This window comes from Manis pentadactyla, chromosome 8, assembly GCF_030020395.1.
Source record: "Manis pentadactyla isolate mManPen7 chromosome 8, mManPen7.hap1, whole genome shotgun sequence".
Lineage (NCBI taxonomy): Eukaryota > Metazoa > Chordata > Mammalia > Pholidota > Manidae > Manis > Manis pentadactyla.
The window spans coordinates 13633495-13658878 of NC_080026.1; the positions used below are offsets into that span (position 1 = coordinate 13633495).

Genomic DNA, 25384 nt, shown 5'->3' on the forward strand with positions numbered 1-25384 from the left:
AGCAGAGGAAGACAGATGGAGGGGAGCAGATCTGTATAATCCCGTTCATGACGCCAGCCGTGTTTGAGGCAAAATTGAGTGGATTCAAGCTCCTCTAACTTCAAGTTGTTTGATTAAACCCATACCTAATGAGTTGGAACCCAAACTCAGAACAATATTTCAAGTATTTAAATTAGAATTTTGTAGAACAGAGGGGAGGCGGTGCCTAATTTAATGAGTCTGGGTTCCATCAGCTGCCCTGTCCTGTGAAGGGACTGCACAGATGTGAGCATTGCACTTACCTCACCTAGAATCTCACCTAGAATTCTTTCCTGGATTCCAGTCTCCCTAACATTAATCATTAAACTTTTCTTGTAGTAAGGAAGAGTCTAAAGAGAGAAATATTTCTCAGAGTAACATTAAAATATTTTATAAAAACTATTCTCATACGTTGTATGATTCTATTTATATGAAATACCCAGAATAGGTAAATCCATAGAGACAGAAAAACAGATTCGTTGTTTAAACAGATTAGTTGTTTTCAGGGACTGGGATAGGGAGGAATGGAGAGTAACTGTTTATGAGGTTTCCCTTTAGGGTAATGACAATGTTTTGAAACTAAATAGATGTGGTGGTAGTGTAATGTTTGGAATGTACTAAGTGCCACTGAATTATCTACCTAAAAATGGCCAATTTTATGTTATGTAAGTTTCACCTAAATAAAAATAATAATTCCCAGAAGAATAGGAAAATGGGTGAAGTTACATAAGTACTGACTTAATTCTCTTATTATTGCATATATCATAATGAGAGAGTGAAAAAGACTATACAAGGTATTTGATGAAAGAAATAGTTCCACTTTTACCAGGTCTCAGACCTTCAGTGTGTACTTCATAGGTATTTCTAATAGGTAAATTATTTTAGTGTTCAGCTTATCATATATCATATATTAGAATTAATTTAAATTTGGATATCCAAAAGCCCTCTTTCAAAATGTATTGATGTGGCTTGAGTTGGCTTGAAACAAGGCAGCCCTTTTTTACCAAAAAGTTGAGGCAGGTGCATTCACCATTCTGTCTTCTCTGTGCTCTTACAGAGAAAGAGAATCAGGCTTATTGCACCAAAAAAGCACTGGCTCCACAGTGCCTCCAATGGAAGGGCAGATCCTCGTAGTGTTGCTCCGTGAAGGGATAACACGTGCTGTTTTGTTCTTGGGTTCATCATAATCCATTGCTTGAGAAAAGAGCACTGTTGAAGAAAGAAGAGAAAGAGAAAATGGGGAAGATTTAACACAGAGTGGCATATCCTGGGATGTACGTGAAGGCTCCAGGGCAACTGTAATGTGTATAGTGCATAGGAGTCATTTACATTATTTCTACTGAAACTAAGTATTTTTGAATGTGGATCATAGGGTACTACAAGCGCTATAATTGGTCAGAAAAGTTAAACTAGTCAAGAGGGATGAGTCCTGGGACAGAATTGTGATACAAGTCAAACCAGAAATTGGATGGGGGGGAGAAATGCTAGTTAGTTTAAATATATCTTGATCTTCTGAGAAATCTGTTTTTCCATTTAACCTGTCTTTATATCCTTTATGGTCCAGAACACATGGAAGTTTTAAAATGTTCCATTTATAAGAGGATATAAGGTGCTTTATTTCTGCTTAAATGCAGTTATCTTTATCTTTTTCTCTTACCTTTTCAGTTTTACTTTTTATTTTACCTTTTATTATCATTTCATTTGTTTGTAAAACAAAGCCACCCTACAAAAGAACTTCTAAATCATGTGTTTTCTTTCAGGTATCCAAACCCGGAAGCCTTTGCTCTCGATGTCAGGCTTGTTTTTGACAACTGTGAAACATTTAATGAAGATGACTCTGATATAGGCAGAGCAGGCCACAGTATGAGGAAGTATTTTGAAAAAAAGTGGACAGATACTTTCAAAGTGAGCCGAAGCTACAATAATCTCTCTTTTTTCCTTTTCAATAAGGACAAATAAGACCAGCAATGTGAACTATATTTTACGTAAATGTGCAAGGCACACGCATAATGACTTTGTTTTTCCTTAAAAAAAAGTATCACAAAAAATAAAAGTATCAGAAGAATGATACCATTTTTAAAGGCTTCACTCCTACAACAACCAAGGCCCTTGGTTATTGGTTTGTGTGATTTATCAGCTAATTTAGGTAGAACAGGGAAGCACACCCAAAGAATTTTCAAAGGTAAGGGTGTTATAGTGCAATAGCAATTAAAATATATCAAATCGCACTGAATATTCAACACCAGAGCTCTAATGTGGGAAATGGTTCTCCTTTCCCTCTCAATAAATATCTATTTTTCATTTTTTTACTTTGTAGTTTATTTTTTAGTGAATGTATTTAATTTTATGAATTATTTATGATTAAACCACATCCAGAATCTTCGTTTTCTGTGAAAAGGAAGAACTAGAAAATTGCTTTAAATCTTGAAAATACAACAAGGAATGTTTTAAAATATAAAACAAAGCCAAGTTAAACTGTTTACACTGATGTGCTATAAAAGCACCAAAAATAAACTTTACTGTAAAGTTACAAGTACATTTATATATATATATATGTGTGTGTATATATATATACATATATATATATATGTTGCTGCATCACTTGTGTAGTTAAATTGTATTTCAAGACAGTGAAGAAAAATTGACGTGTATATACTGTTCATTATTGTTTATATTGAGTCTTGTTTTAAATATGTATTATGTGTACATATTGTTTGGAGACATTATTGTTTATGCCTTAGAAGGATTGTAGCATTTTATTTTAGTCTGAAGGTAATTATAGCTCTACAGCTTGTACAGTAATTTCCTCTACCAACACTGTGGCGTGTCCTTGATCTCGGTAGTGCCTGCCTTTGAAACAGGGTGTAGGGGATATTAGTTTTCCATTTTTCTATTTTGTTACATAATTTTAAGCCACCAAGGACTAAATTAAAGTATAATCATTTGTATCCATGTGGAATAAAATTGTGACAATTTCCTACGCACACAGTATTTTTTCATAGAAACATTTCCCTCCCATTTGCCTTGCCTCAGAAATAAATTTAAAAGACGTTTGTAGCCACTGTGTTTTATCTACTGTGTGTTGTGGTGGCCTGTTGGAGGCAGATAGATCAGAATTTTTTTTTGTACCTATGTAAGAGTATTTGAAGTTTTATTTAAAATAAAATGATGTGCAAAAGGTAGCATTTTTTTTTTAGGAGTGTTATTTTTCACTACTATGTGTGGCACGGATACAATAAAAGACTTTTACAAACTAGTTTTTAGTTTTTCTTAATGAACCTGAAAATATTCTTTTCAGAAAGACAGTTCATTATTTAAATTTGATTTTTACAGAATCATAAAGGAGAAGCAGCAGAATGTGGTTCAAAGAACATTGGGCTGGGTGAAGGAAGGTGGTTTTAAGTCAAATGATGTGACTTTCATGATGGTCTGAACCTCTGGACCACATTTTATTGTTAATTTCACATTTTCAATAAGAAAATATTAGAATACACTTTTAAGGATTTTTAAGATAATTCTAAGAATACATATTATTCTGATACAAGAAGTGTTTTCTATTGGTAGATATATAGTCCAGTAAGAAAAACTGATGACATAGATTAGTCTAATACATCATGAGATACAAATTAAGCATTCATGAAAGATGATTTGATGCCTTGCTGGGCTCTGAGGAATCATTAGTCAACAGCACAGGCACAGGCCCTGCTTTATGGAGCTCACAGCCTAGTGGAGAAATGGTCCTTAATGTCCTCAGAGAATGAATTTTTTAATAGTGAAGGAAGAAAAGAAAACTGTTTAAAGAAAATATTCCTAACTTAAACTGCTTCAGAGCCACAGACTATTTCCCAAAATCCCTAGATTGTTTATGAAAACTTAAAAGAAGAGCAGCTGTTATTATGTAAATATGTCAGTTTCTCTTAATCAAATGTTGCAGTGATGCCCTAAATGGCTGGTGCTTAATCAAAATACCATGAGGAGCAGGGAACAAAGTGGTGCTCTGTATAAAGTATCTGTTTTTTGTGTTTATAGAACTGCCAAAATGCACCATAGGGAGTCTTCTGCATGGGATGTTTTTGCCTTAGGAATGAAACACACTTACATTGATTTTTATTAAAAGTGTATAAGTGGCTTGTAATAACATGTCTGGTATCTGAGGGACTCATCAACAAGAAATAAAATAAACACACACAAAGAACAGTTTTTCAAGAATGATCATTTTCTTTTAAACATAAATACAATATCCCTGAAAAAAGGAAAGCTTGGTACATATTGGCTACTTTTGGACTGGTGTCTTCATCACTGTCACTCAGCAGGAGCAGCTGTGCGAGAGGTAGTGGGCATGCTCTGAAAATGGCAGTTGGTCTAGTAATAACTGTTACTATACATATGTGTACCGTTTGTTCTGTGACTGACTCTTGCACTCAAGGTGCCCTAGGTTGAGTATATCCTCAATTAAACCCCTATCTGGTTCTCCTCAAATAACAAAAAAAAAGTTTTCCTGACCCTCTGCTACCACGCAATTACAAGTATACACAACATACTTTTCATTCAGATAAATGAGACTTTAACCTTAACCATCATCATTTTAGTCCCGATTGCTCTGTAAATTGTAGAACCCTGGCCTACCCTCCAGTTTAGATTTCGATTGTCATTCAAGTGGTTAAGAGAAACTGACAATGCTCTACTGTTAAACTCAGAAAGTAATCATCAATTTGAAATAATATGTAGAGAATAAAGTAATATTTAGTTGATAACCATAGTGAAAAACAAGTGAAATTTATCTATGGGTATGGGTATATCTTGAACTCAGAAGAATTAAGTTACCATAAATGCACAGTGATCTCTTTTCCTTGTTTCAACCCCAAAATGAAATTTGTTAAAAGCACTCATTTTTAAATGATGAGGGAATCTAATCTGCCTTTGGTACCTTATGCACCCCCTCTGTGCTCCTTTTTCCATTCCTTCCACCCCCAATACCTTTTCAAAAAATTTAAAATCCTATTCATTTAGCCTCTCATTGAACACATCCTCAACAAGGAAACCTGGTATCAATCATTTACTCCTTATAAGTTTTATTTTTGGGCTTCTTCTCTCAAGGTTATATCTTAAATATTTCCATTTAAGAAATGAAAGAAGTTTGTGTTGTTAAAATAATTTAATTTCAACTAGAAGTTAAGGGAGGTATTTTAAAAGAATCAAAATTTTCCTTCCACAGAAATGTGACTCATACAACACAGGAAACTAGTAGAGCCTTATCTACTAGGAATTTTGCTTTAATAAGATCTCTTAAGCTTGCTTGGGCCATTTTACAACTCTACCTTTAAAAAAAGACATTTTTTTTAAACCTCAACTACATAAAATTGAGGTAATTCCTCTAATTTCCTTGAGCTCTTCAATTTACTTCCCCCATATACAGATAACTTCAATGTCTTTCCAGTCAACCTTTTATGTATTTATTTAGCAGCATGTATCTTTAAAAATAGGGAGTGTCAGTGCCAAATGATTTCCCTCATTTCTCAAGTATAACAATGAAGCAAAACTGAAGGAACAAAATGGCAGCAGACTCAGAGACTCCAAAAATGAACTAGTAATTACCAAAAGGGAGGGGTGTGGGAGGGCGGGTGGGGAGAGAGGGAGAAGGGGACTGAGGGGTATTGTGTTTAGTACACATGGTGTGGGGGGTCACAGGGAAGACAGTGTAGCACAGAGAAGGCAAATAGTGGATCTGTGGCATCTTACTACACTGATGAACAGTGACTGCAGTGGAGTATGGGGGAGACTCGATAATATGGGTGAATGTAGTTTTTTCATGTGAAACCTTCGTAAGAGTGTATATCAATAATACCTTAATTAAAATTTTTTTAAAATTTGGTAGTGTGAAAAATATATGTACATCCAATGTTTTAGACTTATCAGTTGCATTATACTATAAACCTCATTCTGTTTTTGTTTCAAGTTGAAAAAAATGTAAATCTAGTTCATGACTTTGATGCTGCAAGGTACTCCATCACAGGGATATACCACACTGAACGTCCAGATTTCTCTAGGAATGCAAACTTATATTTCCTGCAGCTCCTTGTCACTGCAATGACTGTTGTCATACATGTCGTATGTGGACTCATGGGTAGAAGCCAGTTTCCAAAATGGTCCCAAATGATTCTCACCTGGTATTCATGCCCTTGTGTAATCCTTTTCCACACTGTATCATGGTTAGCCTGGGTGACCAGCATAATATGACAGAGTGATGGCGGGTAAACTCCCAGACTAGGTCATAAAATATGTTGCTGCCTCTACCTTGTTCTCTTGGATCACTGGGCTCTGAGTAAAACCAACTACAGACAACCAAGAACTACACCAACTTGGAAGCCATGTGACTGTAGCATTTTAGAAGTGGATCCTTCAGCCCAAGTCAAGCGTTCAGATAACTGGAGCCCCAGACAGCATCTGGACTGCAACTTGCTGAGCGATCCTAAGCCAGACAACCCAGAAAAGCTCCTAAGGTTTATTTTCTATTTTTCAGTGTAATTGACATGCAATACCCAATTACACGCATATCTCAGACACATTGCCAGTTCAGTTACACACCACCATAATAAAGTATCTCAACCAAAAAAGTCAAATGGATTTTTCGGTTTCCCAGTGCATATAAAAGTTACCTTTACACTATACTATAGTCTCTTAAGTGTGCAATAGCATTATGTCTAAAAACCTGTGTACATAACTTTAAAATACTTCATTGCTAAAAAATGCTAGCCATCTCCTGAGCTTTCAGTCAGTTGTGATCACAGATCACGATAACAAACAATAGTTATTTAAAAGTGTGAGATACCATGAGGATTACCAAAATGTGACACAAACATGAAGTGAGCAAATGCTGTTGGAAAAATGATGCTAATAGACTTGCTCAACTCAGGATTGCCACAAAACTTCAGTGTGTGAAAAACACAGTATCTGCAAAGTGCAATAAAACAAGGTGTGCCCATAGTTTAGTGTGTATATCATAATGATTCGATGTTTTTATATATTACGAAGTGATCTCCGAATGTCTAGTTATGATCTGTCAGCATACAAAGTTACTACAATATCACTGCGTATAGTCCCTATGCTGTACCTTACATCCTCATGACTTACGTATATTTTGTAAGTGGAATACCACTTAATCCCTGTCACCTGTTTCACCTACTACTGACTGCTCCCTGCACTATTAACCAACAGTTTGTTCCTTATCTATGAGTCTGTGTTTTGTTTTTCATTTGTATTGATTTTTTAGTTTCCACATGTAAGCGAAATATGGTATTTGTCTGTCTCTTATTTATTTCACTTACCATAGTACCCTCTAGGTCCATCCATGTTGTCACAAATGCCAAGATTCCATTCATTTTTTGGTGAGTAGTCCTCCTTTGTGTAAATTTAATCTTCTTTATCCATTTATCTACTGACGGATAATTAGGTGGCTTCCATATATTGGCTATTGTAAATAATGCTTCAGTGAACATAGGGGTGCATATCTCTTTGAATTGGTATTTTGGATTTTTTTTTTAAGTTTTTGAGGGACTTCCATATTGTTTTGGGATTCCAATGGATCCTCTGGACCTTCATTGGAAGAGAATTTTGCACCTTAGCATTTAAATCCAGGGAGAGGCAGTGGCAAAATTAGTATCTGGGCTGTGTTTGAAGTTTCTCTTTCTGACCATACACATGAAGATCATTTGGGCTGCTCCCACTGGATGACTGAATAAAAGCAGTGTGGGGTATACTATATAACTGAAAAAAATTTTTAATTAATGTTTTTACAATTTTTTTAACTAAGTATCAAGCTGGATTTCTAAGAGTGCCCTATTCTCCCCCAAACAAATTCCTTACCAAAAAACAAATGTCTTTGAATTTTAAAAGATCCTAATAATCAGTGGAGTGGATATCAAAGAATGAGGTTGAATCTTGAAGGGGAATTCCTTAGTGAATGATGGAGACCTAAGGCTTATAGGCGTTTGGGAGTAAATCAGACTGAGGTGAGGGAAAGCTCAGCAAGCTCACTAGATCACCAAAGCTAGTGACGCGTTTACGTGACAGGTTTGCATGGAGACAGTAGAGGCCTTGAGAGGCTGTAATATGCTTATCCAAGGGATTCCTCCAGTTCTCAAAATATGTTTACAACTCCTTCATCAATATGGTGTCAGCATTTGTGATACACCCTTCTGAGGATCTTCTTTACAGTAAAGCTCAATTATTTTTAATATAGAAGGGATTTTTCTTAAAAGGCAGATTCTATTCAGCTATTTAAAAGTACCCTGTAAATCTGTGTTGATATTGGTAAATTAAGGGAAAAAGCTTGTTACAGAATGTATACTGATTCTGTTAAATGTTGAATACACTTAGCATGGGGAAAATTCTGTAGATATGTATGTATTAAAGTGTTAATACTGCTTTTTATCCTCTGGTTTGTAGAATTTGGGAAGGTCTTAACATGTCTGTCATCTTCCTTATGTATATCTCTACAACAGATGTGCCTTCCAAATTTTTTTAACATTTGAGAGTCACAAATCAAATATGCTAAGTTTAGCTCATAAATATAACTGGTGAAAATACTGAATAATGCCAGTTAATGATTAAAGAATGAAGCATAACATTATGTAATAATTGAACATGGGTTACTTTCACATGTATTACCTCAGTTAAGTTAAATAGCTTCTTATTGAATAGATACTTCCATTGCCTGTTCAGTAGCTGTCTAGTCTCCATCTTTTCTTCCATCACTCTTTATAAATATTAGTTGGCCATATGCTTCCAGAGAAAGTGGGCCCTTTTTCAATTCCAGGAGGATAAATATTAACTATTAAGCCAACATTGGTAATTCTATTCCCCTTGAAAGTGACAGCTTAAAGAACGGCATGTGAGAGAATTCTTGGCAGTGACAAATGAAAGTCTTCCGGGGACTTATAGAAAACTGTCTGAAGGAGAACTTCTGTCTAAAAGGGACATCTCTTGTGGTCTTTGGAGGTGGTTGTTGGAGGCTCTGGTGTTGGAGCTACTGCAGCTATGTCTCAGCTGTGCAGAGACAAACCTGAGAGAAGATAAAGGTAACGCTAAAGGCAGAGGAGGAGGGGCAGATGGAAAGAATTTGGGTTCTTGATGACATGAGCCATGAAATTAATTAATCTTGAAGCCACAATACTTTTGACCATTTTGCTAGGGTGAAGTTAGTTTATTTTACTTAATCAAAGTCATTTTGATAAGAATATTTTGTTTCAGATGAAATCATCTTGACATAGCCAGGGTGCCTGCTATTCAAGGTACATGCTGTGTAACTCCAGAGGGCTCCATTCATGTAGACTGGGATATAGCCCATTTTACAGCTGAGAAAACTAATACTCAAAAGGTCAAGGTTGTTGGCACCAAACTTAGTAAACTTCAGTTAGGACTCAAACGTTTGTTTTTGGCCTTCAAAAACTGAATTCCTGAGAACATGATAAAACTGATTGTTTTTCTTTGAATGCGTTTTTCTACAAAAATATTCCAAAACCGATTTGAGCATTGGTAGCATGGAATAATATCAAGATGGTAATTTTCAAGAGATGAATGCATGCTAGTTTAGTTAGGAACAGATACATAACTTGGGAATCAAATATCTAAGAACATTGAAAGTTCACTCTACATGAGGAAGGAAATGCAACTTCTGTCTCCTGCTGTATGCAAGAAGGCAACTAAACAAAACATATGAAAAATGTTTTCAGAAATTATACTATAGGTAGTGCAAATCTAATTTCTGAGTAAGAGTGAGAAATGAAGCTTCCTTTGCAAGTACTCTGGCTTCTGCCTGAAATCACTTTTGGGACTTCAGTGGAGGAAGGGTATTCTGAGTAGCAAAGAGAAATCACACTGAGTTGAGGAGACAAAGGTCAAAGTTCAGAAAGGCTGAGGTGGTAGGAATTTGCAGGGTATAATCTAGAAAGGAGAGTGCTACACAAAAAGCTCTAGAAGTCCAGTCTGCCTGAGACCCTTGATGAATACTAATTTGCACATGCATAGGGTGAGACTCTCTGAGGCAGGGCAAAGAATGACTGAAGGTCTGTATAAGTAGAACAATTTACAGAGCTCAAAGAACTGAGAGACATTTGAGTTCTGACTGGCCAAAAGTGGAGAATCCTTTTGGAACTCCCAATACACCCAGTAGAAACATCTAAAGTAGTACGAATAAACTAGCCCAAGAGAAAAGGCTACCATAAACCTGCCTTAACAACAAAGAAACCTCAAAAGGATCAAGATGATTTGCAATTAAATGCCTGCTAGAACAAAGTCCAGCACTGTTTAGGGAAGATAACCAAACTCAACACTCAAAAATAGTAAAATTGAAAATGTCTATAATTCAGTCAAGAATCACTAGGCACAGACATGAAATGAAGGAAGAAAAATGTGACCCATAACCAGGAGAAAAATCTGAAGAGAATCAGATACAGAAGTGACAGAGATGATGGAATCAAAAACTTAAAAAATAAAAGGACCTTAGAAGAGATACTATAAATATATTCAAGTATTTTTGTGTGTGTGTAGTGAGAACATTTAAGATTTACTTAGTAAATTTCAAGTATACAATATACCAAGATAAGTGTAGATATCATCTATCACCATACAAAGTTGTTATTAACCATATTCCCTATGTTGTACTTTTCATTCCTGTGACTTACTTATTTTATAATCGGAAGTTTACCTCTTTATCTCCTTCACCTATTTTTCTCATTTCCCCTCCCCAATGGCAACCTGGCAACCACTAGTTTGTTCTCCGTATTTATGAGTCAGTTTTTATTTTGTGTGTTTTTCATTTGTTTTATTTTTTTAGATTGCACATATAAGTTATATCACATGGTATTTGTCTTTCTCTGACTTACTTCACTTAACATATTACCATCTAGATCCATCCATGTTGCAAATGGCAAGATTTCATTCATTTTTATGGCTGAGTAATATTCTATTTTGTGTGTGTGTGTGTGTGTGTGTGTAGATATAAACACGTATAAATATATGACACATTTTCATCATTCACCTATGGATGGGCACAGGTTGATTCCATATTTTGACTGTTGTAAATAATGCTGCAATAAACTTAGGGGTACATATATCTTTTCAAATTAGTGTTTTTGTTTTCTTTGGGTAAACACCCAGAAGTGAAGTTACTGATGTATGGTTTCCCTATTTTTAATATTTTGGGGAAACTCCATACTGTTTTCCATTATGGCTGCAATAGTTTACATTCCCACCAACAGTCCATGAGGGTTCTCTTTTCTCCACATCCTCCCCAACACTTCTTAGTTCTTAGCAAGATATTTTAATTAACATCTCCCAAATTGCAAACTTGTAGACTACAGACCAGCTAAGATAAGGCTTCCCTCTCAGAAATTACCTGTGCCTAAAGCTGACCATATTGCCCTTGAGTTCTCTAGGCTAAACTACTGGCATGTGTAGGCCAGGAGTTTATTTACATATTTTTCTTAAAGAATATAACCAATTTAGCTCACCAAGTTAGTGAAGATAAAAAAGGTATTACTCAAGTCTGTCAAGAATATGAAGATAGAGGCACAATCATATGTCACTGAAATTATAAATGATACAACCTCTCTAAAAAGCAATACATCAGTATTTATTAAGAATCTTTACACACTTATGCCCAGTAATTCCATTTCTATTAATAATTTCCTTAGTGTTCATAAATGTGGATAAAGGTTTATGTACAAAGTTGTTTAATCCATTATATTTGTAATTACAAAAATACTGACACAACCATCCAATAACAAGGAAAATGTTAAATAAATCATGGTATATTTCCAGAAATGTGGACCATTATTCAGAAGAAAATGAAGTTACTGAAGAAATTTTAGACATGGAAAAATGCTCAGGATTTAAGTTTAAAAATGCATTTGTAATGATACCAAAATTAAAAAAAATAAAATAAAAAATGCATTTGTAGGACTTTTTGTAAAATTACTGATATTTATATGAGTGAAAAAGACTGAAAAGAAACATCTCTGAGTGGGTTATCTTTGATACAATTATTGGCTGTTTTAATTTGTGTTTTCTCTATTTCCTACAGAGAGCTCTATTAAATCAAGTTCCTTTTAGAAAAACGCTGTTTTGGGAGTACTTTGGCATGTATGGAATCAGGTGTTCAAAATCTCAATCATGTACTCCTTAGTCAAAAAATCATGAATTTTGATCTTTTTCATTTGTCTCATTATATTTACAGTGATCTCAGTTTCATCTTTGAGCATCTTAGGTTATTACTTTTAAAATGTATGACTTTGGTTTCCTCAGGCTGAGTTTTTAAAAGAAAAACTCGTTAAAGAAAGCTCTAAATTTGTATGGATTAAAAATAAAGGCTCTGTATCTTTAATTTTCACCTGAACATTGTCCTGTACTGAGTTGTGCACTTAGTTAACAAGAGTTAGCATGTCTAGGAACTTCTGAACTTTTAAATCTCTAAAGGGTTTGGGCAGGACCACTTTGTAGTCAATTATACATGAAACCACGGTTTATCTGTGAGCGTAGGAGACACTCAGAAAGGGTGGAGGGAATGTCCACTGTGTGCAGGTGATACCAGGAAATCCACGGGACGGCGGGAACCGCAGGACTGGGGCCAAAGCGCTAGCCATTTGCGCTGGGGAGATTTGGGATATCTGAACACAAAGACCATGGCAGGACACCAAGTCGGACCGCTGAGAACACAGCCTAAACAGAAAAGACCGTGCAGGGTGGAAAAATACGGTAGAGGAAGGAGATTCAAAAACCCTCAGCTGCAGTAACCGGACAGTTGCTACAGTGGCCCCTTTAAAACAATTCAGCACTTTAGACCTTGGGACCTCAGCTTTCTAAACTGGGAAAAAATTGCCCTTAAAGACTCTTCCCAACTCTGACCCTCAGCCATAGCCTAGACCCAGAACTCCGAGAAGCCCTTCCCAACGGAGAGCCGAAGCGCGCGCATGCGCCGCCGCTTGGGCGGCCTCGGGGGGCGGGGCCTGCTCCTGGCGCTTGAGTGTTTCCGCCCAAGCCCGCCCGGCCCGCCTCACCTGTGGGTCACGGATCCCTCGCCAGCTGCGTGTTCCAGGTGGAAACGGCGGCGCCCGAGGGCCAGTTTAGGGGCAGCGGCGGCAGGTCCGGGAGCGTGGCTGGCGTCAGCCCAAGGAGCCTCCCGCCTCCGGGTGTCCGAACCTTCCGTGTCTCGGAGTCTGGTTCTCAGCGCAGGACAGGGACCCGCCGGGACCTTGCGGGAACGAGGCACGGTTGTGCGGCCTCGGCTCGGGAGCCGGGCGGGGCCCAGTGGCGTCGCGTACAAGGCCAGCTGCGCCCTGGCCGCGCCCCGGTGCCCGCGCCCCCGAGGGCCCCGCCTGCTCTCCTCGCGCCGCGGAGCGGGCGCCAGACGCCGAGGCCGCGCTCCTGCCTGGGAAGCTCAGTCAGCTGAGGCCCGGCTGGCTCTCAGAGTGGGGGTGTAAGTCGCGGGCTTTATTTGGGGGGCTTTTGGCACGTCTCGGGTTTGCTCTGGATAGATGGGGATGCGTGTGTTGACACTGGCGAGTTGGGCCGGTTCGCAGGGGATTGAGCGTTTGGTGTGACAGCTGAGGCCTGAGTGGACGCCCACACCCCGAGGCAGGTAGGGGTGGGCTTGAGAGCGCTTTTCTGAACAAAAGTGTTCAGCTGATCACGTCTCTGGTATAACAGTTGTATAGCCTGGAAATGCAAAGGGAGCTGGAGGGCCACAAGGGTGAAGAAGTGAGTTTGTTTGGAAAAATCTCTAGGTGCACTTGCACAACTGGGATTTGGGAGTTCAACAAAAAGCACCGCCTGATCTTGCTTATTTTCAGTGCAATGATACAAGTGATAATATACTAGGATTTATCGTGTTTTTAAACTTTTTTTAAAAGGCTTTTTAGGAAAAAAAAATTTTTAGGCTGTATGTGAAAATACAGGCCGAATTTTTCGGATAAATATTGGAAAAGTCATGCATCATCTATTAGCAAAGATTTCTGTAAATTAGAACAGAGCAAGGGATTATGGCTCTTAAAATTCAAGGTTGTATCTGTCCCTTAAGGGGCCGATTATTGCCTCATTTTACACCGTTTTTCCACTGTCAGATTTTTTTTTAATATTGATAATTTATCTTAAGTTTTGTATTATGTTCATACATAATATTTAAAGGCTAAGACCTCAGTTGGATTTGGAAAAAATATTCAACAAATATTTATTTGATCACTTTAGATGCCTGACACTTTTACATGCTATGGATACACAAATGAGCAAAATGGATAAGATATCTACTCCTTTGGTGTTTACATTCTGGTTGGAGGGACAAATAAATAGGATGGTGGTAATTGCTATACTCAGGATTAAAACAGACGATATATTAGCTTGAAGAGTGGCCACTTTAGATTGGAAAACTCTGTGAGGGGAGAAATTGAGATGTGAAAGAAAGGGACCCCAGAAGCACAGGGAAGAGAATTTCAGCATAAGAAAACCTCTTTATGAAGATCAGAGACTGGAACCTGATCAGGGAAGCCTGAAAGAAGTGAGGGAGAAGGAAAGTGGCCTGACTTGAAATCTGAGAAGTAGGCAGGCAAGAGCCAGATGAGGTAGGGTTTTGTGAGTTAGAATGAGGAGTTTGGATTTTATTCTGAATTTGTAAATTTGTTCTCAAGTGCAGTCAGTGTAAGTCTATTTTTTGCCACTCTTTGGTTTCTTGGATTGGTTAAATTGGTTCTCAACCTCAGATCTTTTATATCATTTATTTTTTATCAGACAAGATGACAAAACATGACATAGTAGCTTTCAATACCACTTACATTTTGAATGAAGCCTTTTGTTCGTTTCCATCCTGCGGAAGGAGCAGCCAAGACAGTTTGTTGAAGTAGTGAAAAATCTTTGAGTTGAGATTAGCAGATCTGGAATGAGGCAGTGTTATGGAGCAATTAGTTCAGGGAAAGTCTTCAAAGGTGAAATATATACCCAAGGTTTTGAATGTTCAAGGTCAAATCAGTTTGATGTTATTCGACAGGGGCCTTTCTCAGGAGTTAATGCAACTTTATTGGTATGGCAGTGGTGACTGTGATCATCAGATGTAGTCTTAGAAATGCTTTATTTCTCTCCAAATTATCCTTATCCCAGATATAAAAACTGTTTTCATTGAGCAAATTCTTAATGTTGGCCCCTTAATTATATGAATTTCAGTTGCTTTTATTTGATTCCTAGGAAGAAGTAACCTTTGTCTACTTAAAAATGCAGGGTATTTACTTCAAATAAAGAACATGGTGAAACTAATTCATACAATAGCTGATCATGGTGATGACGTCAACTGCTGTGCCTTCTCCTCTTCCCTCTTGGCTACTTGTTCCTTGGACAAAACAATTCGCCTGTACTCCCTAAGTGATTTTACTGAACTGCCACACTCTCCACTGAAGTTTCACACCTATGCTGTCCACTGCTGCTGTTTCTCCCCTTCAGGACACATTTTGGCTTCATGTTCAACAGATGGTACCACTGTCCTATGGAATACTGAAAATGGACAGACTTTGGCAGTGATGGAACAGCCCAGTGGTAGCCCCGTGAGGGTTTGCCGGTTTTCCCCAGACTCCACTTGTTTGGTATCAGGAGCAGCTGATGGAACTGTTGTTTTGTGGAATGCACAATCATACAGGTTATACAGGTATGCATATTAATAAAGACCTGTCTGTTTTTAACCCTTTTAACATGTCTACCACCCAAACAGCGTAATATTTTTGGTGACTTTAAGAATCAGTTAATATTATTTGCCCTGTCGTGAAATTTACAACAGATGTTCAATATTCTTGTGGTAAATTTGCTTGGCTCTGAAGAGTTTGACATTTCCAATCGTTCTTTTGTAAAATCAGGGTTAATCTTGCTAGAGTTCTATGGATTTTTCCTGTGAGAATTAGGCAAAGAAAACAGTTTTTGAATAAGTTTTGGTGATTTTATGCTTTATTTTTGTCACTTGTGGCTCAAAGTGTTCTCAATAATGAAGTAATAATAGGTAAGTCTCACCTAAAAGACACAGCTGTTTCCTGACTAGGATTCTTGTTGGGTGAATGACAGCCTCCAGAAGAAAGAACCTTGGAGGGGGATTAGTGTGGTGGTGTGTTATTTCTTAAAAAAACAAACAAACAAACAAACCTCAAAAACTCCTTTTGGATAAAAATACAATTAATTACACTGGTGATGTTCTGTTGCAACTTACCAATATTAAAACCATATACTTTATGTATTTACATTGTGGTGAAATATATGTAACAAAATTTACCATTATAACCATTTTAAATGTAAAGTTCAGTGACATTAAGTACATTAAAAACCATAAATTTTTCAATGTTACCAATTAAAAAAAGCCTAATGTACCTTACCTTTTCCCTCCCCCTAACATCATTCAGAACACAGGTGTCCTCTGGTAAACAACTGTTGTTCATTTAGATTTAGGTCTTTGAGTTAAAAAGGTGGTATGTTTTAAGTGGTGTTAAGAAATTAAGAGAAGGCACATAAAGAATGAATTATCTTTGTTTTTTATATGAATGAAATACAGCTGTCAGAAAAGGAATATTCTTTCTCAATCAGGTGGTAAATTCTCTATAGCATTACTGCTCTACTGTATGTAATTAATCATGTAAAATGATGCCCTGCAGTAGATAAAAGCACTGGATGGGACAGTATTAATTGCTGGGTTTTTACCACTTTATTTTTCCTATAAGAAAATAATTACTAGTATTGACAGCACAGTGCTTCCTTATCTTCCCAAGATTTTAACTTTTTCATGGCATTTTCTTTTCATAATGAATTTATATTTAAAGATAAGATGAAAGGCTTTATTGGGACTTCTAGGTGACTTTAAAATAAAAGTTGAAAGTACTTATGACCTCAGTAACATGTTTTTCAAATAAAAATAGTTGCTTTTTGTTGTTAAATATGTATCTATCCTTGATGTTGGTTGTCATTGCTATTATCGTTAACTTTTGTAGATTTGAAAGTGTTCACACTGATTTGTCATATGGAAAAATGTTAAGATATATGGACTTTGGTTTGGATCCCTACAGTTTAGTCTTGAACACATTTAAATCCTCTTATTTTTAGGAAGCTTATGTCAGTTTATAGCATATAAATGGTATTTTATTTCTGTAGGCATCTATTGTCCTTTCTCTCTAGTTTTTTGATAGCTATTTATCCTTTTTTACTGTATCAAGCTGCTGTTAGAGATTATAAGTAAAAGATGCTCTGAAATTAAAACCCCCTTTTTTTGCTTTTATTTCAGATGTGGTAGTGTTAAGGATGGCTCCTTGGTAGCTTGTGCGTTTTCTCCTAACGGAAACCTCTTTGTCACTGGCTCCTCATGTGGAGATTTAACAGTATGGGATGATAAAATGAGGTGTCTGCATAGTGAAAAAGCACATGATCTTGGAATTACCTGCTGCGATTTTTCTTCACAGCCAGTGTCTGGTTAGTTATTTTACTCTTTTAAGCTTCAGTAATTCCCACATAATTTGTGTACGACTTTCAATCATTGTGTATGTCTTTCATTCATTTTCATTTCATCATCAGTAAAACGAGCTCTTTTATTCATTCATTTTCATTTCATCATTAGTAAAACGAGCTCTTTTATTCATTCCTTTGAAGGAGTCATCCTTTATCTTTTATGAACAAAATGAGTTCACAAAAAATACATGAGAAATCATGTTCTTTAGTATATGTAGGAGATGACTCAACTCAGTACAGTAGGTATGGATTCCTTGAATATGGTAATTTATTTATATTTTCTTGCAATACAGTTGATATGTTGGTTTCAGATATACAACACAATGACTTGATTTGTATACATTACTAGATACCACAAGTGTAGTTATCCCATTATCATACCAAGATATTACAATATTATTGGTTAAATTCTCTGTGTTATACTTCTATTCCTATATCTAACTTACTTTACAATAGTTTGCAGTTTGTACCTCTTCATCCCCTTCACCTATTTCACCCCCCTCCACTCTCTTCCCTATGGTAGCAGTCTGTTGTCTACATTTGTGGGTCTATTTCTTTTTAGTTTGTTTTTTTAGATTCCACATATAAGTGACATCACACAGTATTTGCTTTTCTCTGCCTGGCTTGCTCATTTAGCGTGATACCTCTATCTAGGTCTATCCATGTTGTCACAAATGGCAAAAGGTCGTCCTTTTTAATGACTGAGTAGTATTCCATCGTGTGTCTATATCACATCTTACCTGTTCATCTATTGATGGGACTTGGGTTGCTTCCATATTGTCGCCATTGTAAATAATGCTACAGTGAACATAGGTGTGTTGAATGGTAATTTAGAGGACTTAACCCTGTTGGTTCCACTATGATTTTTAAAGTTTAGTATATTGATGATATTCAAATATAAATATGAAATGAAAAAATTGGAAACAGAACCTACAGTTTTCATTTACTAATTTAATCTTCCAAAAGCTAAATTTATAAAAGAAGTTGTTTGACAACACAACTAATTTTTACAAAAAGGAGAAACAAAAACTCCTGAATATAGACTCTTGGCTTTAAATAGATACAGTGAATTGGGAGGTTTTCTTTTTTTATTTTCATCTTTTATTTTAGGTTGGAAGTTCTGCTTTTTCCCCCTTCAGTCTTGTTGCCAGACTATTGCTGTCCAATAGCAATATAATGTGAGTTACATATATAACTTTTAAATTTTCTAGAAGTAGGTAAAATTAATTATATATTTTTACCCAGTATTTCTAAAGTATTATTTCAGTACCTCATAATAAAAATTATTAAGTAATTTTACAATTTTTTGGCACTAAGTCTTTGAAATCTGGCGTGCATATTATATAAAATCTCAATTTGTGCCAGCTACATTGCACATGTTCAATAGCCACATGTGGCTAGTGGTTACCATATTGGACAGCTTCCGGCCGCACAGTAGGCAGGATGGTTTCAGACCCATCAATGACTTATTAAAAGAAGGTTAAGATAAGATAAAATACCAAAAATCTGAAACACAAAGCCTATAAGTACTTCACATGCTTTGTTTCCCTGTCTCATCTTAAGTCACAGTTGGCCTCATGCATTCTCTTGCCTCACTGGCCTCCTTTCATTCCTTGAATGTTCCTAAGATTTTTCCAAGGCTTTTTCATTTGGACCCTTCACCTGGTTAACTTTTAGTCATCCTTTAGATTTCAGATGAAAATAAACATGAAGTGAGCTTCCCCTGCTCTTACCCCTTGCACTCAATTTAAAGCATTTTGCTGTTACATAGTCTTTTACACACCTTTTCTTTTATAGTACTTAAAGAAGTATCATAATTTTTAATTATATATTTACTTAGGTGGATTGTGTTTAATAGTGGTTAACCCAGGCAGGGCCTGGGTTGGTTTGTTTATAGTGCCTGGTACATAGTAGGCCTTGACATGTAGATTGATGACTAAAATTCCCTATAGTGATTTGCTGAACTTTTTCATTTTTGTTTTTTAACCTTTTAACATTATGTAGCAAATGAAGATTTTCTTTTCATGAACCCATTCTTATATTAAACCCCATACCTAATTTAATTATGATAATTTGTTCTAATATATTGTGCTGTTTTATTCTAAGAAAACCAGCTTGCAACAGACCAGAACCATTTCTTCCACTTCTGTGATACATTCCCCAAGTCTTATAGGCACCCAGTGAATCTGATAAATTATATAAAATGTAGGGAGATTTTGGTTTATTTTTTAATTGTAAATTATATGAAAATAGATTTCAATTAGAATACCATTCTTTTGTTACTAGTTGAGTAAAACTAAGGGCATCCTTGTCCTGTCTTTAGAGGCATCTTCAACTGGTGGGGCCTGGAAGGTTTCACTATATCGGCAGAGAATTCTAGGTGAGATTCTAAAATAATATGATACCCACACCCCTACCCTGCCTTTATTTGTTTTTTGAATTGAAGTATAATTGACATGTCTTACTAGTTTCTTGTGTACAACACAGTGATTCCACATTCATATATATGTTGTGAATCGATTACCACAATAAGCCTGTTGCTATCTGTCCCCTTACAAGTTGACACAATATTATTGACTGTATTTCCCATGCTTTACATTATATCCCCATGACTTACTTACTTAATAACTGCAAGTTTGTACCTGTTGATCGCCTTTACCCATTTTGTACTGCCCCCGACTATTTGCCTCTGCTCTTGCAACTACTGCTCTGTTCTATCAGTGAGTCTGTTTTGTTTTGTTTTTTTAGATTCCACTTATTAGTGAAATCATACAGTATTTGTCTTTCTCTGATTTATTTAACATAGCATAATACTTTCATGATCCATTCATATTATTGCAAATGGCAAGATTTCATTCTTTTTTATGGCTGAGTAATATATATATATATATATATATATATATATATATATATATATATATATATATACACCACATTTTCTTTATCCATTCATCTACGGATGAATTATCCATCCAGTTCTTTCGTATCTTGGCTATTGTAAATAATGCTACAGTGAACATGGGGGTGCAGATATCTTTTTGAGTTAGTGTTTTCATTTTTTTTGGATGGGTACCCAGAAGTGGGATTGCTGGATCATATAGTAGCTCTGTTTTTTTATTTTTTAGGGCCCTCCAGTACTGTTTTCCATATTGGTTGCACCAATTTACATTCCCTCCAACAGTGCATTATGGTTTTCTTTCCTCCACCCTACCCTGCCTTCAGAGTATATTTCAAAGTATATTTCTCAGTATAATTCTAGTGTCCCTTCTTTAGTTTCTTTAAACTTCTGTTGACATAGATATTAGCCTTACATGTAAATTCCCTGAAACATTGATACATGCTTTAAAAATGATTATTATGGGAACTACCAAAAAGACAAAGTATGTAATTTTCATTTGATATTGTTTTAATATGATATTTGTTAATATCTGTAAGTACCTATGACATATTGACTCTTTGTGACATTTAGCTCAGATAAGGAGAAATAATCCTATTTGTGCTTGAGGGTAAATGATCAATTCTCTGGTTTTTGAATGATAAAGTTTGGATTAGATTATTGTTACAATTTAAATATTTTTTCTAAAGAAAAGTATGTTTCTAAATATTTAGATATTGAGCCTACGCACATTTGAAACTACGTAATTTTCCGTTTTCCTAGCTGAATTCTCATTACTTAAAGAAACCTCAGAATTAACTTCAAAAGATCTACTTAGTCAAGAATCAATGAAAAAGAAGTTTTCCTAATTGGGTTTACCACTTAAATATTTTACTGTTAGCCATTTTTTAGTAAAATGTCTTGCCTTAAAGCAACTTCATAATTATCAGGAATTGCTTACATCCATCAAGATATCTCTGGGAAAGGATGCCCTTTGGCTGAATCTGTGCTCCAAAAACAAAAATGCCATTGAAATGTAGAAATTTCATGGAGTTAAAAAAAAACTTTCAGTGAGAAGGAAGTTAATTTGTTTTATGTTAATAAAGTAAATGTGCTTTCAACAAGACAGAGTCCATAGAAAAAATTTACATACCGAAGTGTATGAAATAAATACCACATACTGAATATATGTCAAACCAGAGTGCAATCTTAAGATGGATATTAAGTTTCTTAATTGTTTCTAACTGCATACGAGTGCCAAAACTTTCTTTGATGAAAGTACGTTGATGATATTAGGTGGAACTCATATAAAATTGAGTTGATGATATCAATATTTACAAGTATTTAGAAACTTACCTAATTGTATAATGACACACTAAATTTATCCAAGTCAGCTAATGGGTTTTTTGTGGTAGCAAATTTACTGATTACTTCCCTTAATTTGTGTAATATTTTCCATCAAATCAAATGGACTGAATTGATGTTATTTTGGATTTGTGTAATTCTCCCCTTTGTCCTAAGTCAAGTGGAAGAAAATTTCATTACCCCATGTGAATTATAGACAAAACTTTTAAGAAATGGGTATCTCCTAAAAAAGTTAACTTGGGAATAATTAAGCATTTAACACTCATAACTACTTTTCTACCTAGTTTTCCCTATCAGTGCTAGCCTCATACCCTCTAAAATTGGACTGAGGGATGCCCTAGATTTAATGGCCCAGTATTGGCCCTTGCAGCCTTGAGTTACACTCTCAGTGGAAGGTAAATAAAAAGGTTTTCTTCAGGGCTAAAACTATAATATTTTAAAGTACCTCGTTTAAAAGAAATTCTTTAACCAACATTTCATTATATAGAATGAATAAATTAATATTGCTTGTGGATATGGTTTAAATGAATAGAATGAACAGATCTGAGTATAAGAAATTGAAATATTTTTAGTTTAAATGTTTATCAATTCTTGTGTGTGTATTTTTAATAAATTTACATTTTTAGATGGAGAACAAGGCCTTCGGTTTTTTCGACTGGCATCATGTGGTCAGGATTGCCAGATCAAAATTTGGACTGTTTCTTTTACCCATATCTTAGGTATGTATTAAACTAGTAGTACTCTAACTGAAGGAACAAAACAGCAACAGACTCACAGACTCCAAGAAGGGACTAACGGTTACCAAAGGGGAGGGGTGGGGAGGGAGGGAGAAGGGGATTCAGGGGTATTATGATTGGCACACATGGTGGGGGCAGATCATGAGGAAGACAGTGTAGCACAGAGAAGGCAAATAGTGACTCTGTGGCATCTTACTACATTGATGGGCAGTGACTGCAATGGGGTGTGGGAGGGACACAGTAATGTGGGTGAATGTAATAACCACATTGTTTTTTCATGTGAAAACTTCATAAGAGTGTATATCAATAATGCCTTAATAAAAAAAAATCATTTGTGAGCCAGATAGAATTTCCATTTTAATTACTCCTTTACCTAAGGTGCTCTGGATATTTAAAAATTATTATAAAAATATGTTTTAAGAACTTTTAATCAAAGTAATTACACAGACATGATTTAAAAATTGGTTGCTCACTGTTAATTGTGACCCCACCAAACACACCACACACACTGTTGCTTCCCAGAAGTAACCACTTTGCACTTTATCTGTTTCCAACTCTTTTGGAGGCTTTCATTTCCAGTAGGTATTGTTTATACCACCGTATTTTAAGTTTATTTACTGTGGTTATTATTTTTGTGTTTTTTTGTATGTGTTTTTTTATTTTGGTGTCATTAATGTACAATTACATGAGCAACATTATAGTTACAGACTCCCCCCATTATCAAGTCCCCACCACATATGTGGTTATTATTTTTGGATCTTTTCACCATGCATTGTACTGTTCCTTCAGGTTACCCTTCAGTCAAGAAACTTACATTGTTCAGTTTTAGAATACAATGTTCCTTTGTGTTATTTCTTTAATAATTTCTTCCCCACTTCCTCTCTTTTTATAACTCCCATTAATTAAGTGTTGGACTTCCTGTCTTGATTCCCTATGTTTTTTTTCCTTTTTTATGGAAAAATTCCTCAGGCTTATTTTTTAACTGTCTTGAATTTTTCTATCCCATCAATTATATTTTCAATTTCTAAAAGCTTATCTCTTCCTGTTTCTTTAACACAGCATCCTCTTATTTTATGAATGCAAGATCCTCTAAACTCTCAGGATACCAATTAGAGGCTCTCTGGTTTGTTTTGATGTTCCTTTCTGTTTCCTGATCATCGAGGTTTGCTCTGGGGCCCTTTTGTTTATCTGGATCTTTCTCTTGCTTAGAATCACCTTCTTACAAATGTCTGGTGATCCTTAGTATCCCATTCACATTTAAATATCAGACAATCCCATGTTTGGAAGTTCTGTGCACATAGCAGTTTGTTGTCACAGGCTGCCCTTCAGAATGAGAAAGTGTGTTGTGGTCCTTAAGGGGAGGTGGGGTTGTGAGCTCGCAGCCTGTGGATGTCTCTGTCACCTTGGAGCTGACCTGGAGCTCCCCAGGCAGTCATTATTTTCCCTGGAAATGTTTTGCTTGGAGAGAAGTATCTGGCTTTCGTGCAGCATACTATGGGTGGGGTGGGGTGGCATAAATTGGTGGTGAGCATTGAGCGTTCCACAGACTTCTACTTTATCCATTTTCAGGTCTATATTTGTGTTATTCTGTGTTTCCTTTTCCTGGCTGTTGATAGTCCTAAATTTTGGGGGTTTTCTAGAGCAAATTAGCTTTCTTCTTGTCTATAGCCACCTCCCTTTGGAAAGTCTGGGCTGTTTCTTTAGTGCTCCATCAAGTCATTTGCTTCCTGCCTTCTCAAAATTGGTTTCAGTTTTTGGTTTGCTGGTGCCCCCACCCCCCCTTCCCATTCTATTTTTTGGTGTGATTTTATATCTTTATTAATTCCTTCATTATCACTTAAATGGGAGCTCTGAAATTATACAATCGTTTGGCCATCTTGCTTCAGTTGCCTGAAAATATTTTAATTTTATTATTTGTTAGTAAGTTTCAGTTAAATTACACACTACATTTCATTGTTTACAATTATTGTAAAAGTTAAAGCTGGACAGTAAAGTGGTATGGACAGATTTTAATCAGTAATATACTATCGCAGTAGGGAGAAGAATCCAGCGTGAACTGAACTCAGCACAGTTTATTCAGAGGTGACTGAGTGTTTTAAAGGGAAGATGAGAGAATAAAGAGGGAGGTAACTGCGAGCACTATAGAATCAGGGAGGTGCAAGATTAAAAAAAGCAGGGAGGTGTGGGGTTGGTCCATGTGCAGCCCACGTGGGATTGCTAACAGGCACTCAGGGGAGTTAGGCCCCCCACCGTCCCCTACAGATGGGCAGGCAGGGGACCTGTCGTCACGATGTCGGCTGGAACAAGCAGGTTCTTTTGACAGCCTTGAGGTTTCTCAAGCAGTTTAAGGGGGCCTAGGGTCATCCTAGGGACGCAACTTTGAGCTTTTAGAAACTGTTAAAGTCTTTCTTAAGAGGCCAGCGTCAAGGACTAAGTTGGAAAGAGGGCTCAGAGCCTGGCTAAGAGTTTGGTTGAGGAGAGAATCTTTGTCATTATACTAGTGTATTTCTTTTGGTCGAAGTTTAGTTAACATATTGCCTATTACGTTACATTCAGTAATTCTTTCTTTACTTCTCTGCTCTATCCTACCTCTCCTGTTTTCTCTGTTGAAGTAAAATTCGTATAAGAAACCATAAATACTAGCTATACATGTGGGTGTTCTAAATACAATATATTACTTACTAATACTCAAAAGTAAAGCTTTTCATACATTGTTGGAAAATGTGTTTTTATGTTGACTCTTAAAAAACACATGATAGTTTATGTACATATGCAGTTAAAGCCTTTTTATAAAGCATTTATTATCATTTATACCTAATCACTTATTTGTAGGGAATAGTAGATAGACATATGGATATTATAATAGAGAATATAA

At 36.2% G+C, this 25384-nt stretch overlaps 2 protein-coding genes and 1 long non-coding RNA gene across 29 annotated transcripts in view; 2 read left to right on the top strand and 1 right to left on the bottom strand.

The window, feature by feature from the left end:
- The window catches only part of BAZ2B (bromodomain adjacent to zinc finger domain 2B), a 350617-nt gene extending 347343 nt beyond the window's left edge, over nucleotides 1-3274 (top strand). For all 25 annotated transcript variants that reach the window (XM_057505503.1, XM_057505506.1, XM_057505502.1 and 22 more), the window contains one exon: nucleotides 1779-3274. In XM_057505503.1, coding sequence (XP_057361486.1) covers nucleotides 1779-1977 — 199 coding nt within the window. In that variant the 3' untranslated portion in view covers nucleotides 1978-3274. The remainder of the gene's footprint in view (nucleotides 1-1778) is intronic.
- Nucleotides 1-15373, bottom strand: part of LOC130684533 (uncharacterized) — a 48291-nt gene extending 32918 nt beyond the window's left edge. Inside the window, exons 1-2 of the long non-coding RNA XR_008998815.1 lie at nucleotides 15258-15373; nucleotides 13074-13504 (exon numbers count right to left, since the gene is read on the bottom strand). This is a non-coding gene — a long non-coding RNA (uncharacterized LOC130684533). The remainder of the gene's footprint in view (nucleotides 1-13073; nucleotides 13505-15257) is intronic.
- The window catches only part of WDSUB1 (WD repeat, sterile alpha motif and U-box domain containing 1), a 50662-nt gene continuing 38634 nt past the window's right edge, over nucleotides 13357-25384 (top strand). Inside the window, exons 1-4 of one of the 3 annotated variants that reach the window (XM_057505545.1) lie at nucleotides 13357-13492; nucleotides 15247-15700; nucleotides 17312-17496; nucleotides 22399-22491. In XM_057505545.1, the coding sequence (XP_057361528.1) occupies nucleotides 15303-15700; nucleotides 17312-17496; nucleotides 22399-22491 (676 nt within the window). In that variant the 5' untranslated portion in view covers nucleotides 13357-13492; nucleotides 15247-15302. Of the gene's footprint in view, nucleotides 13493-15246; nucleotides 15701-17311; nucleotides 17497-22398; nucleotides 22492-25384 lie in introns of those variants that run through there. The other 2 variants (XM_036884043.2, XM_036884045.2) reach the window with 2 other exon arrangements.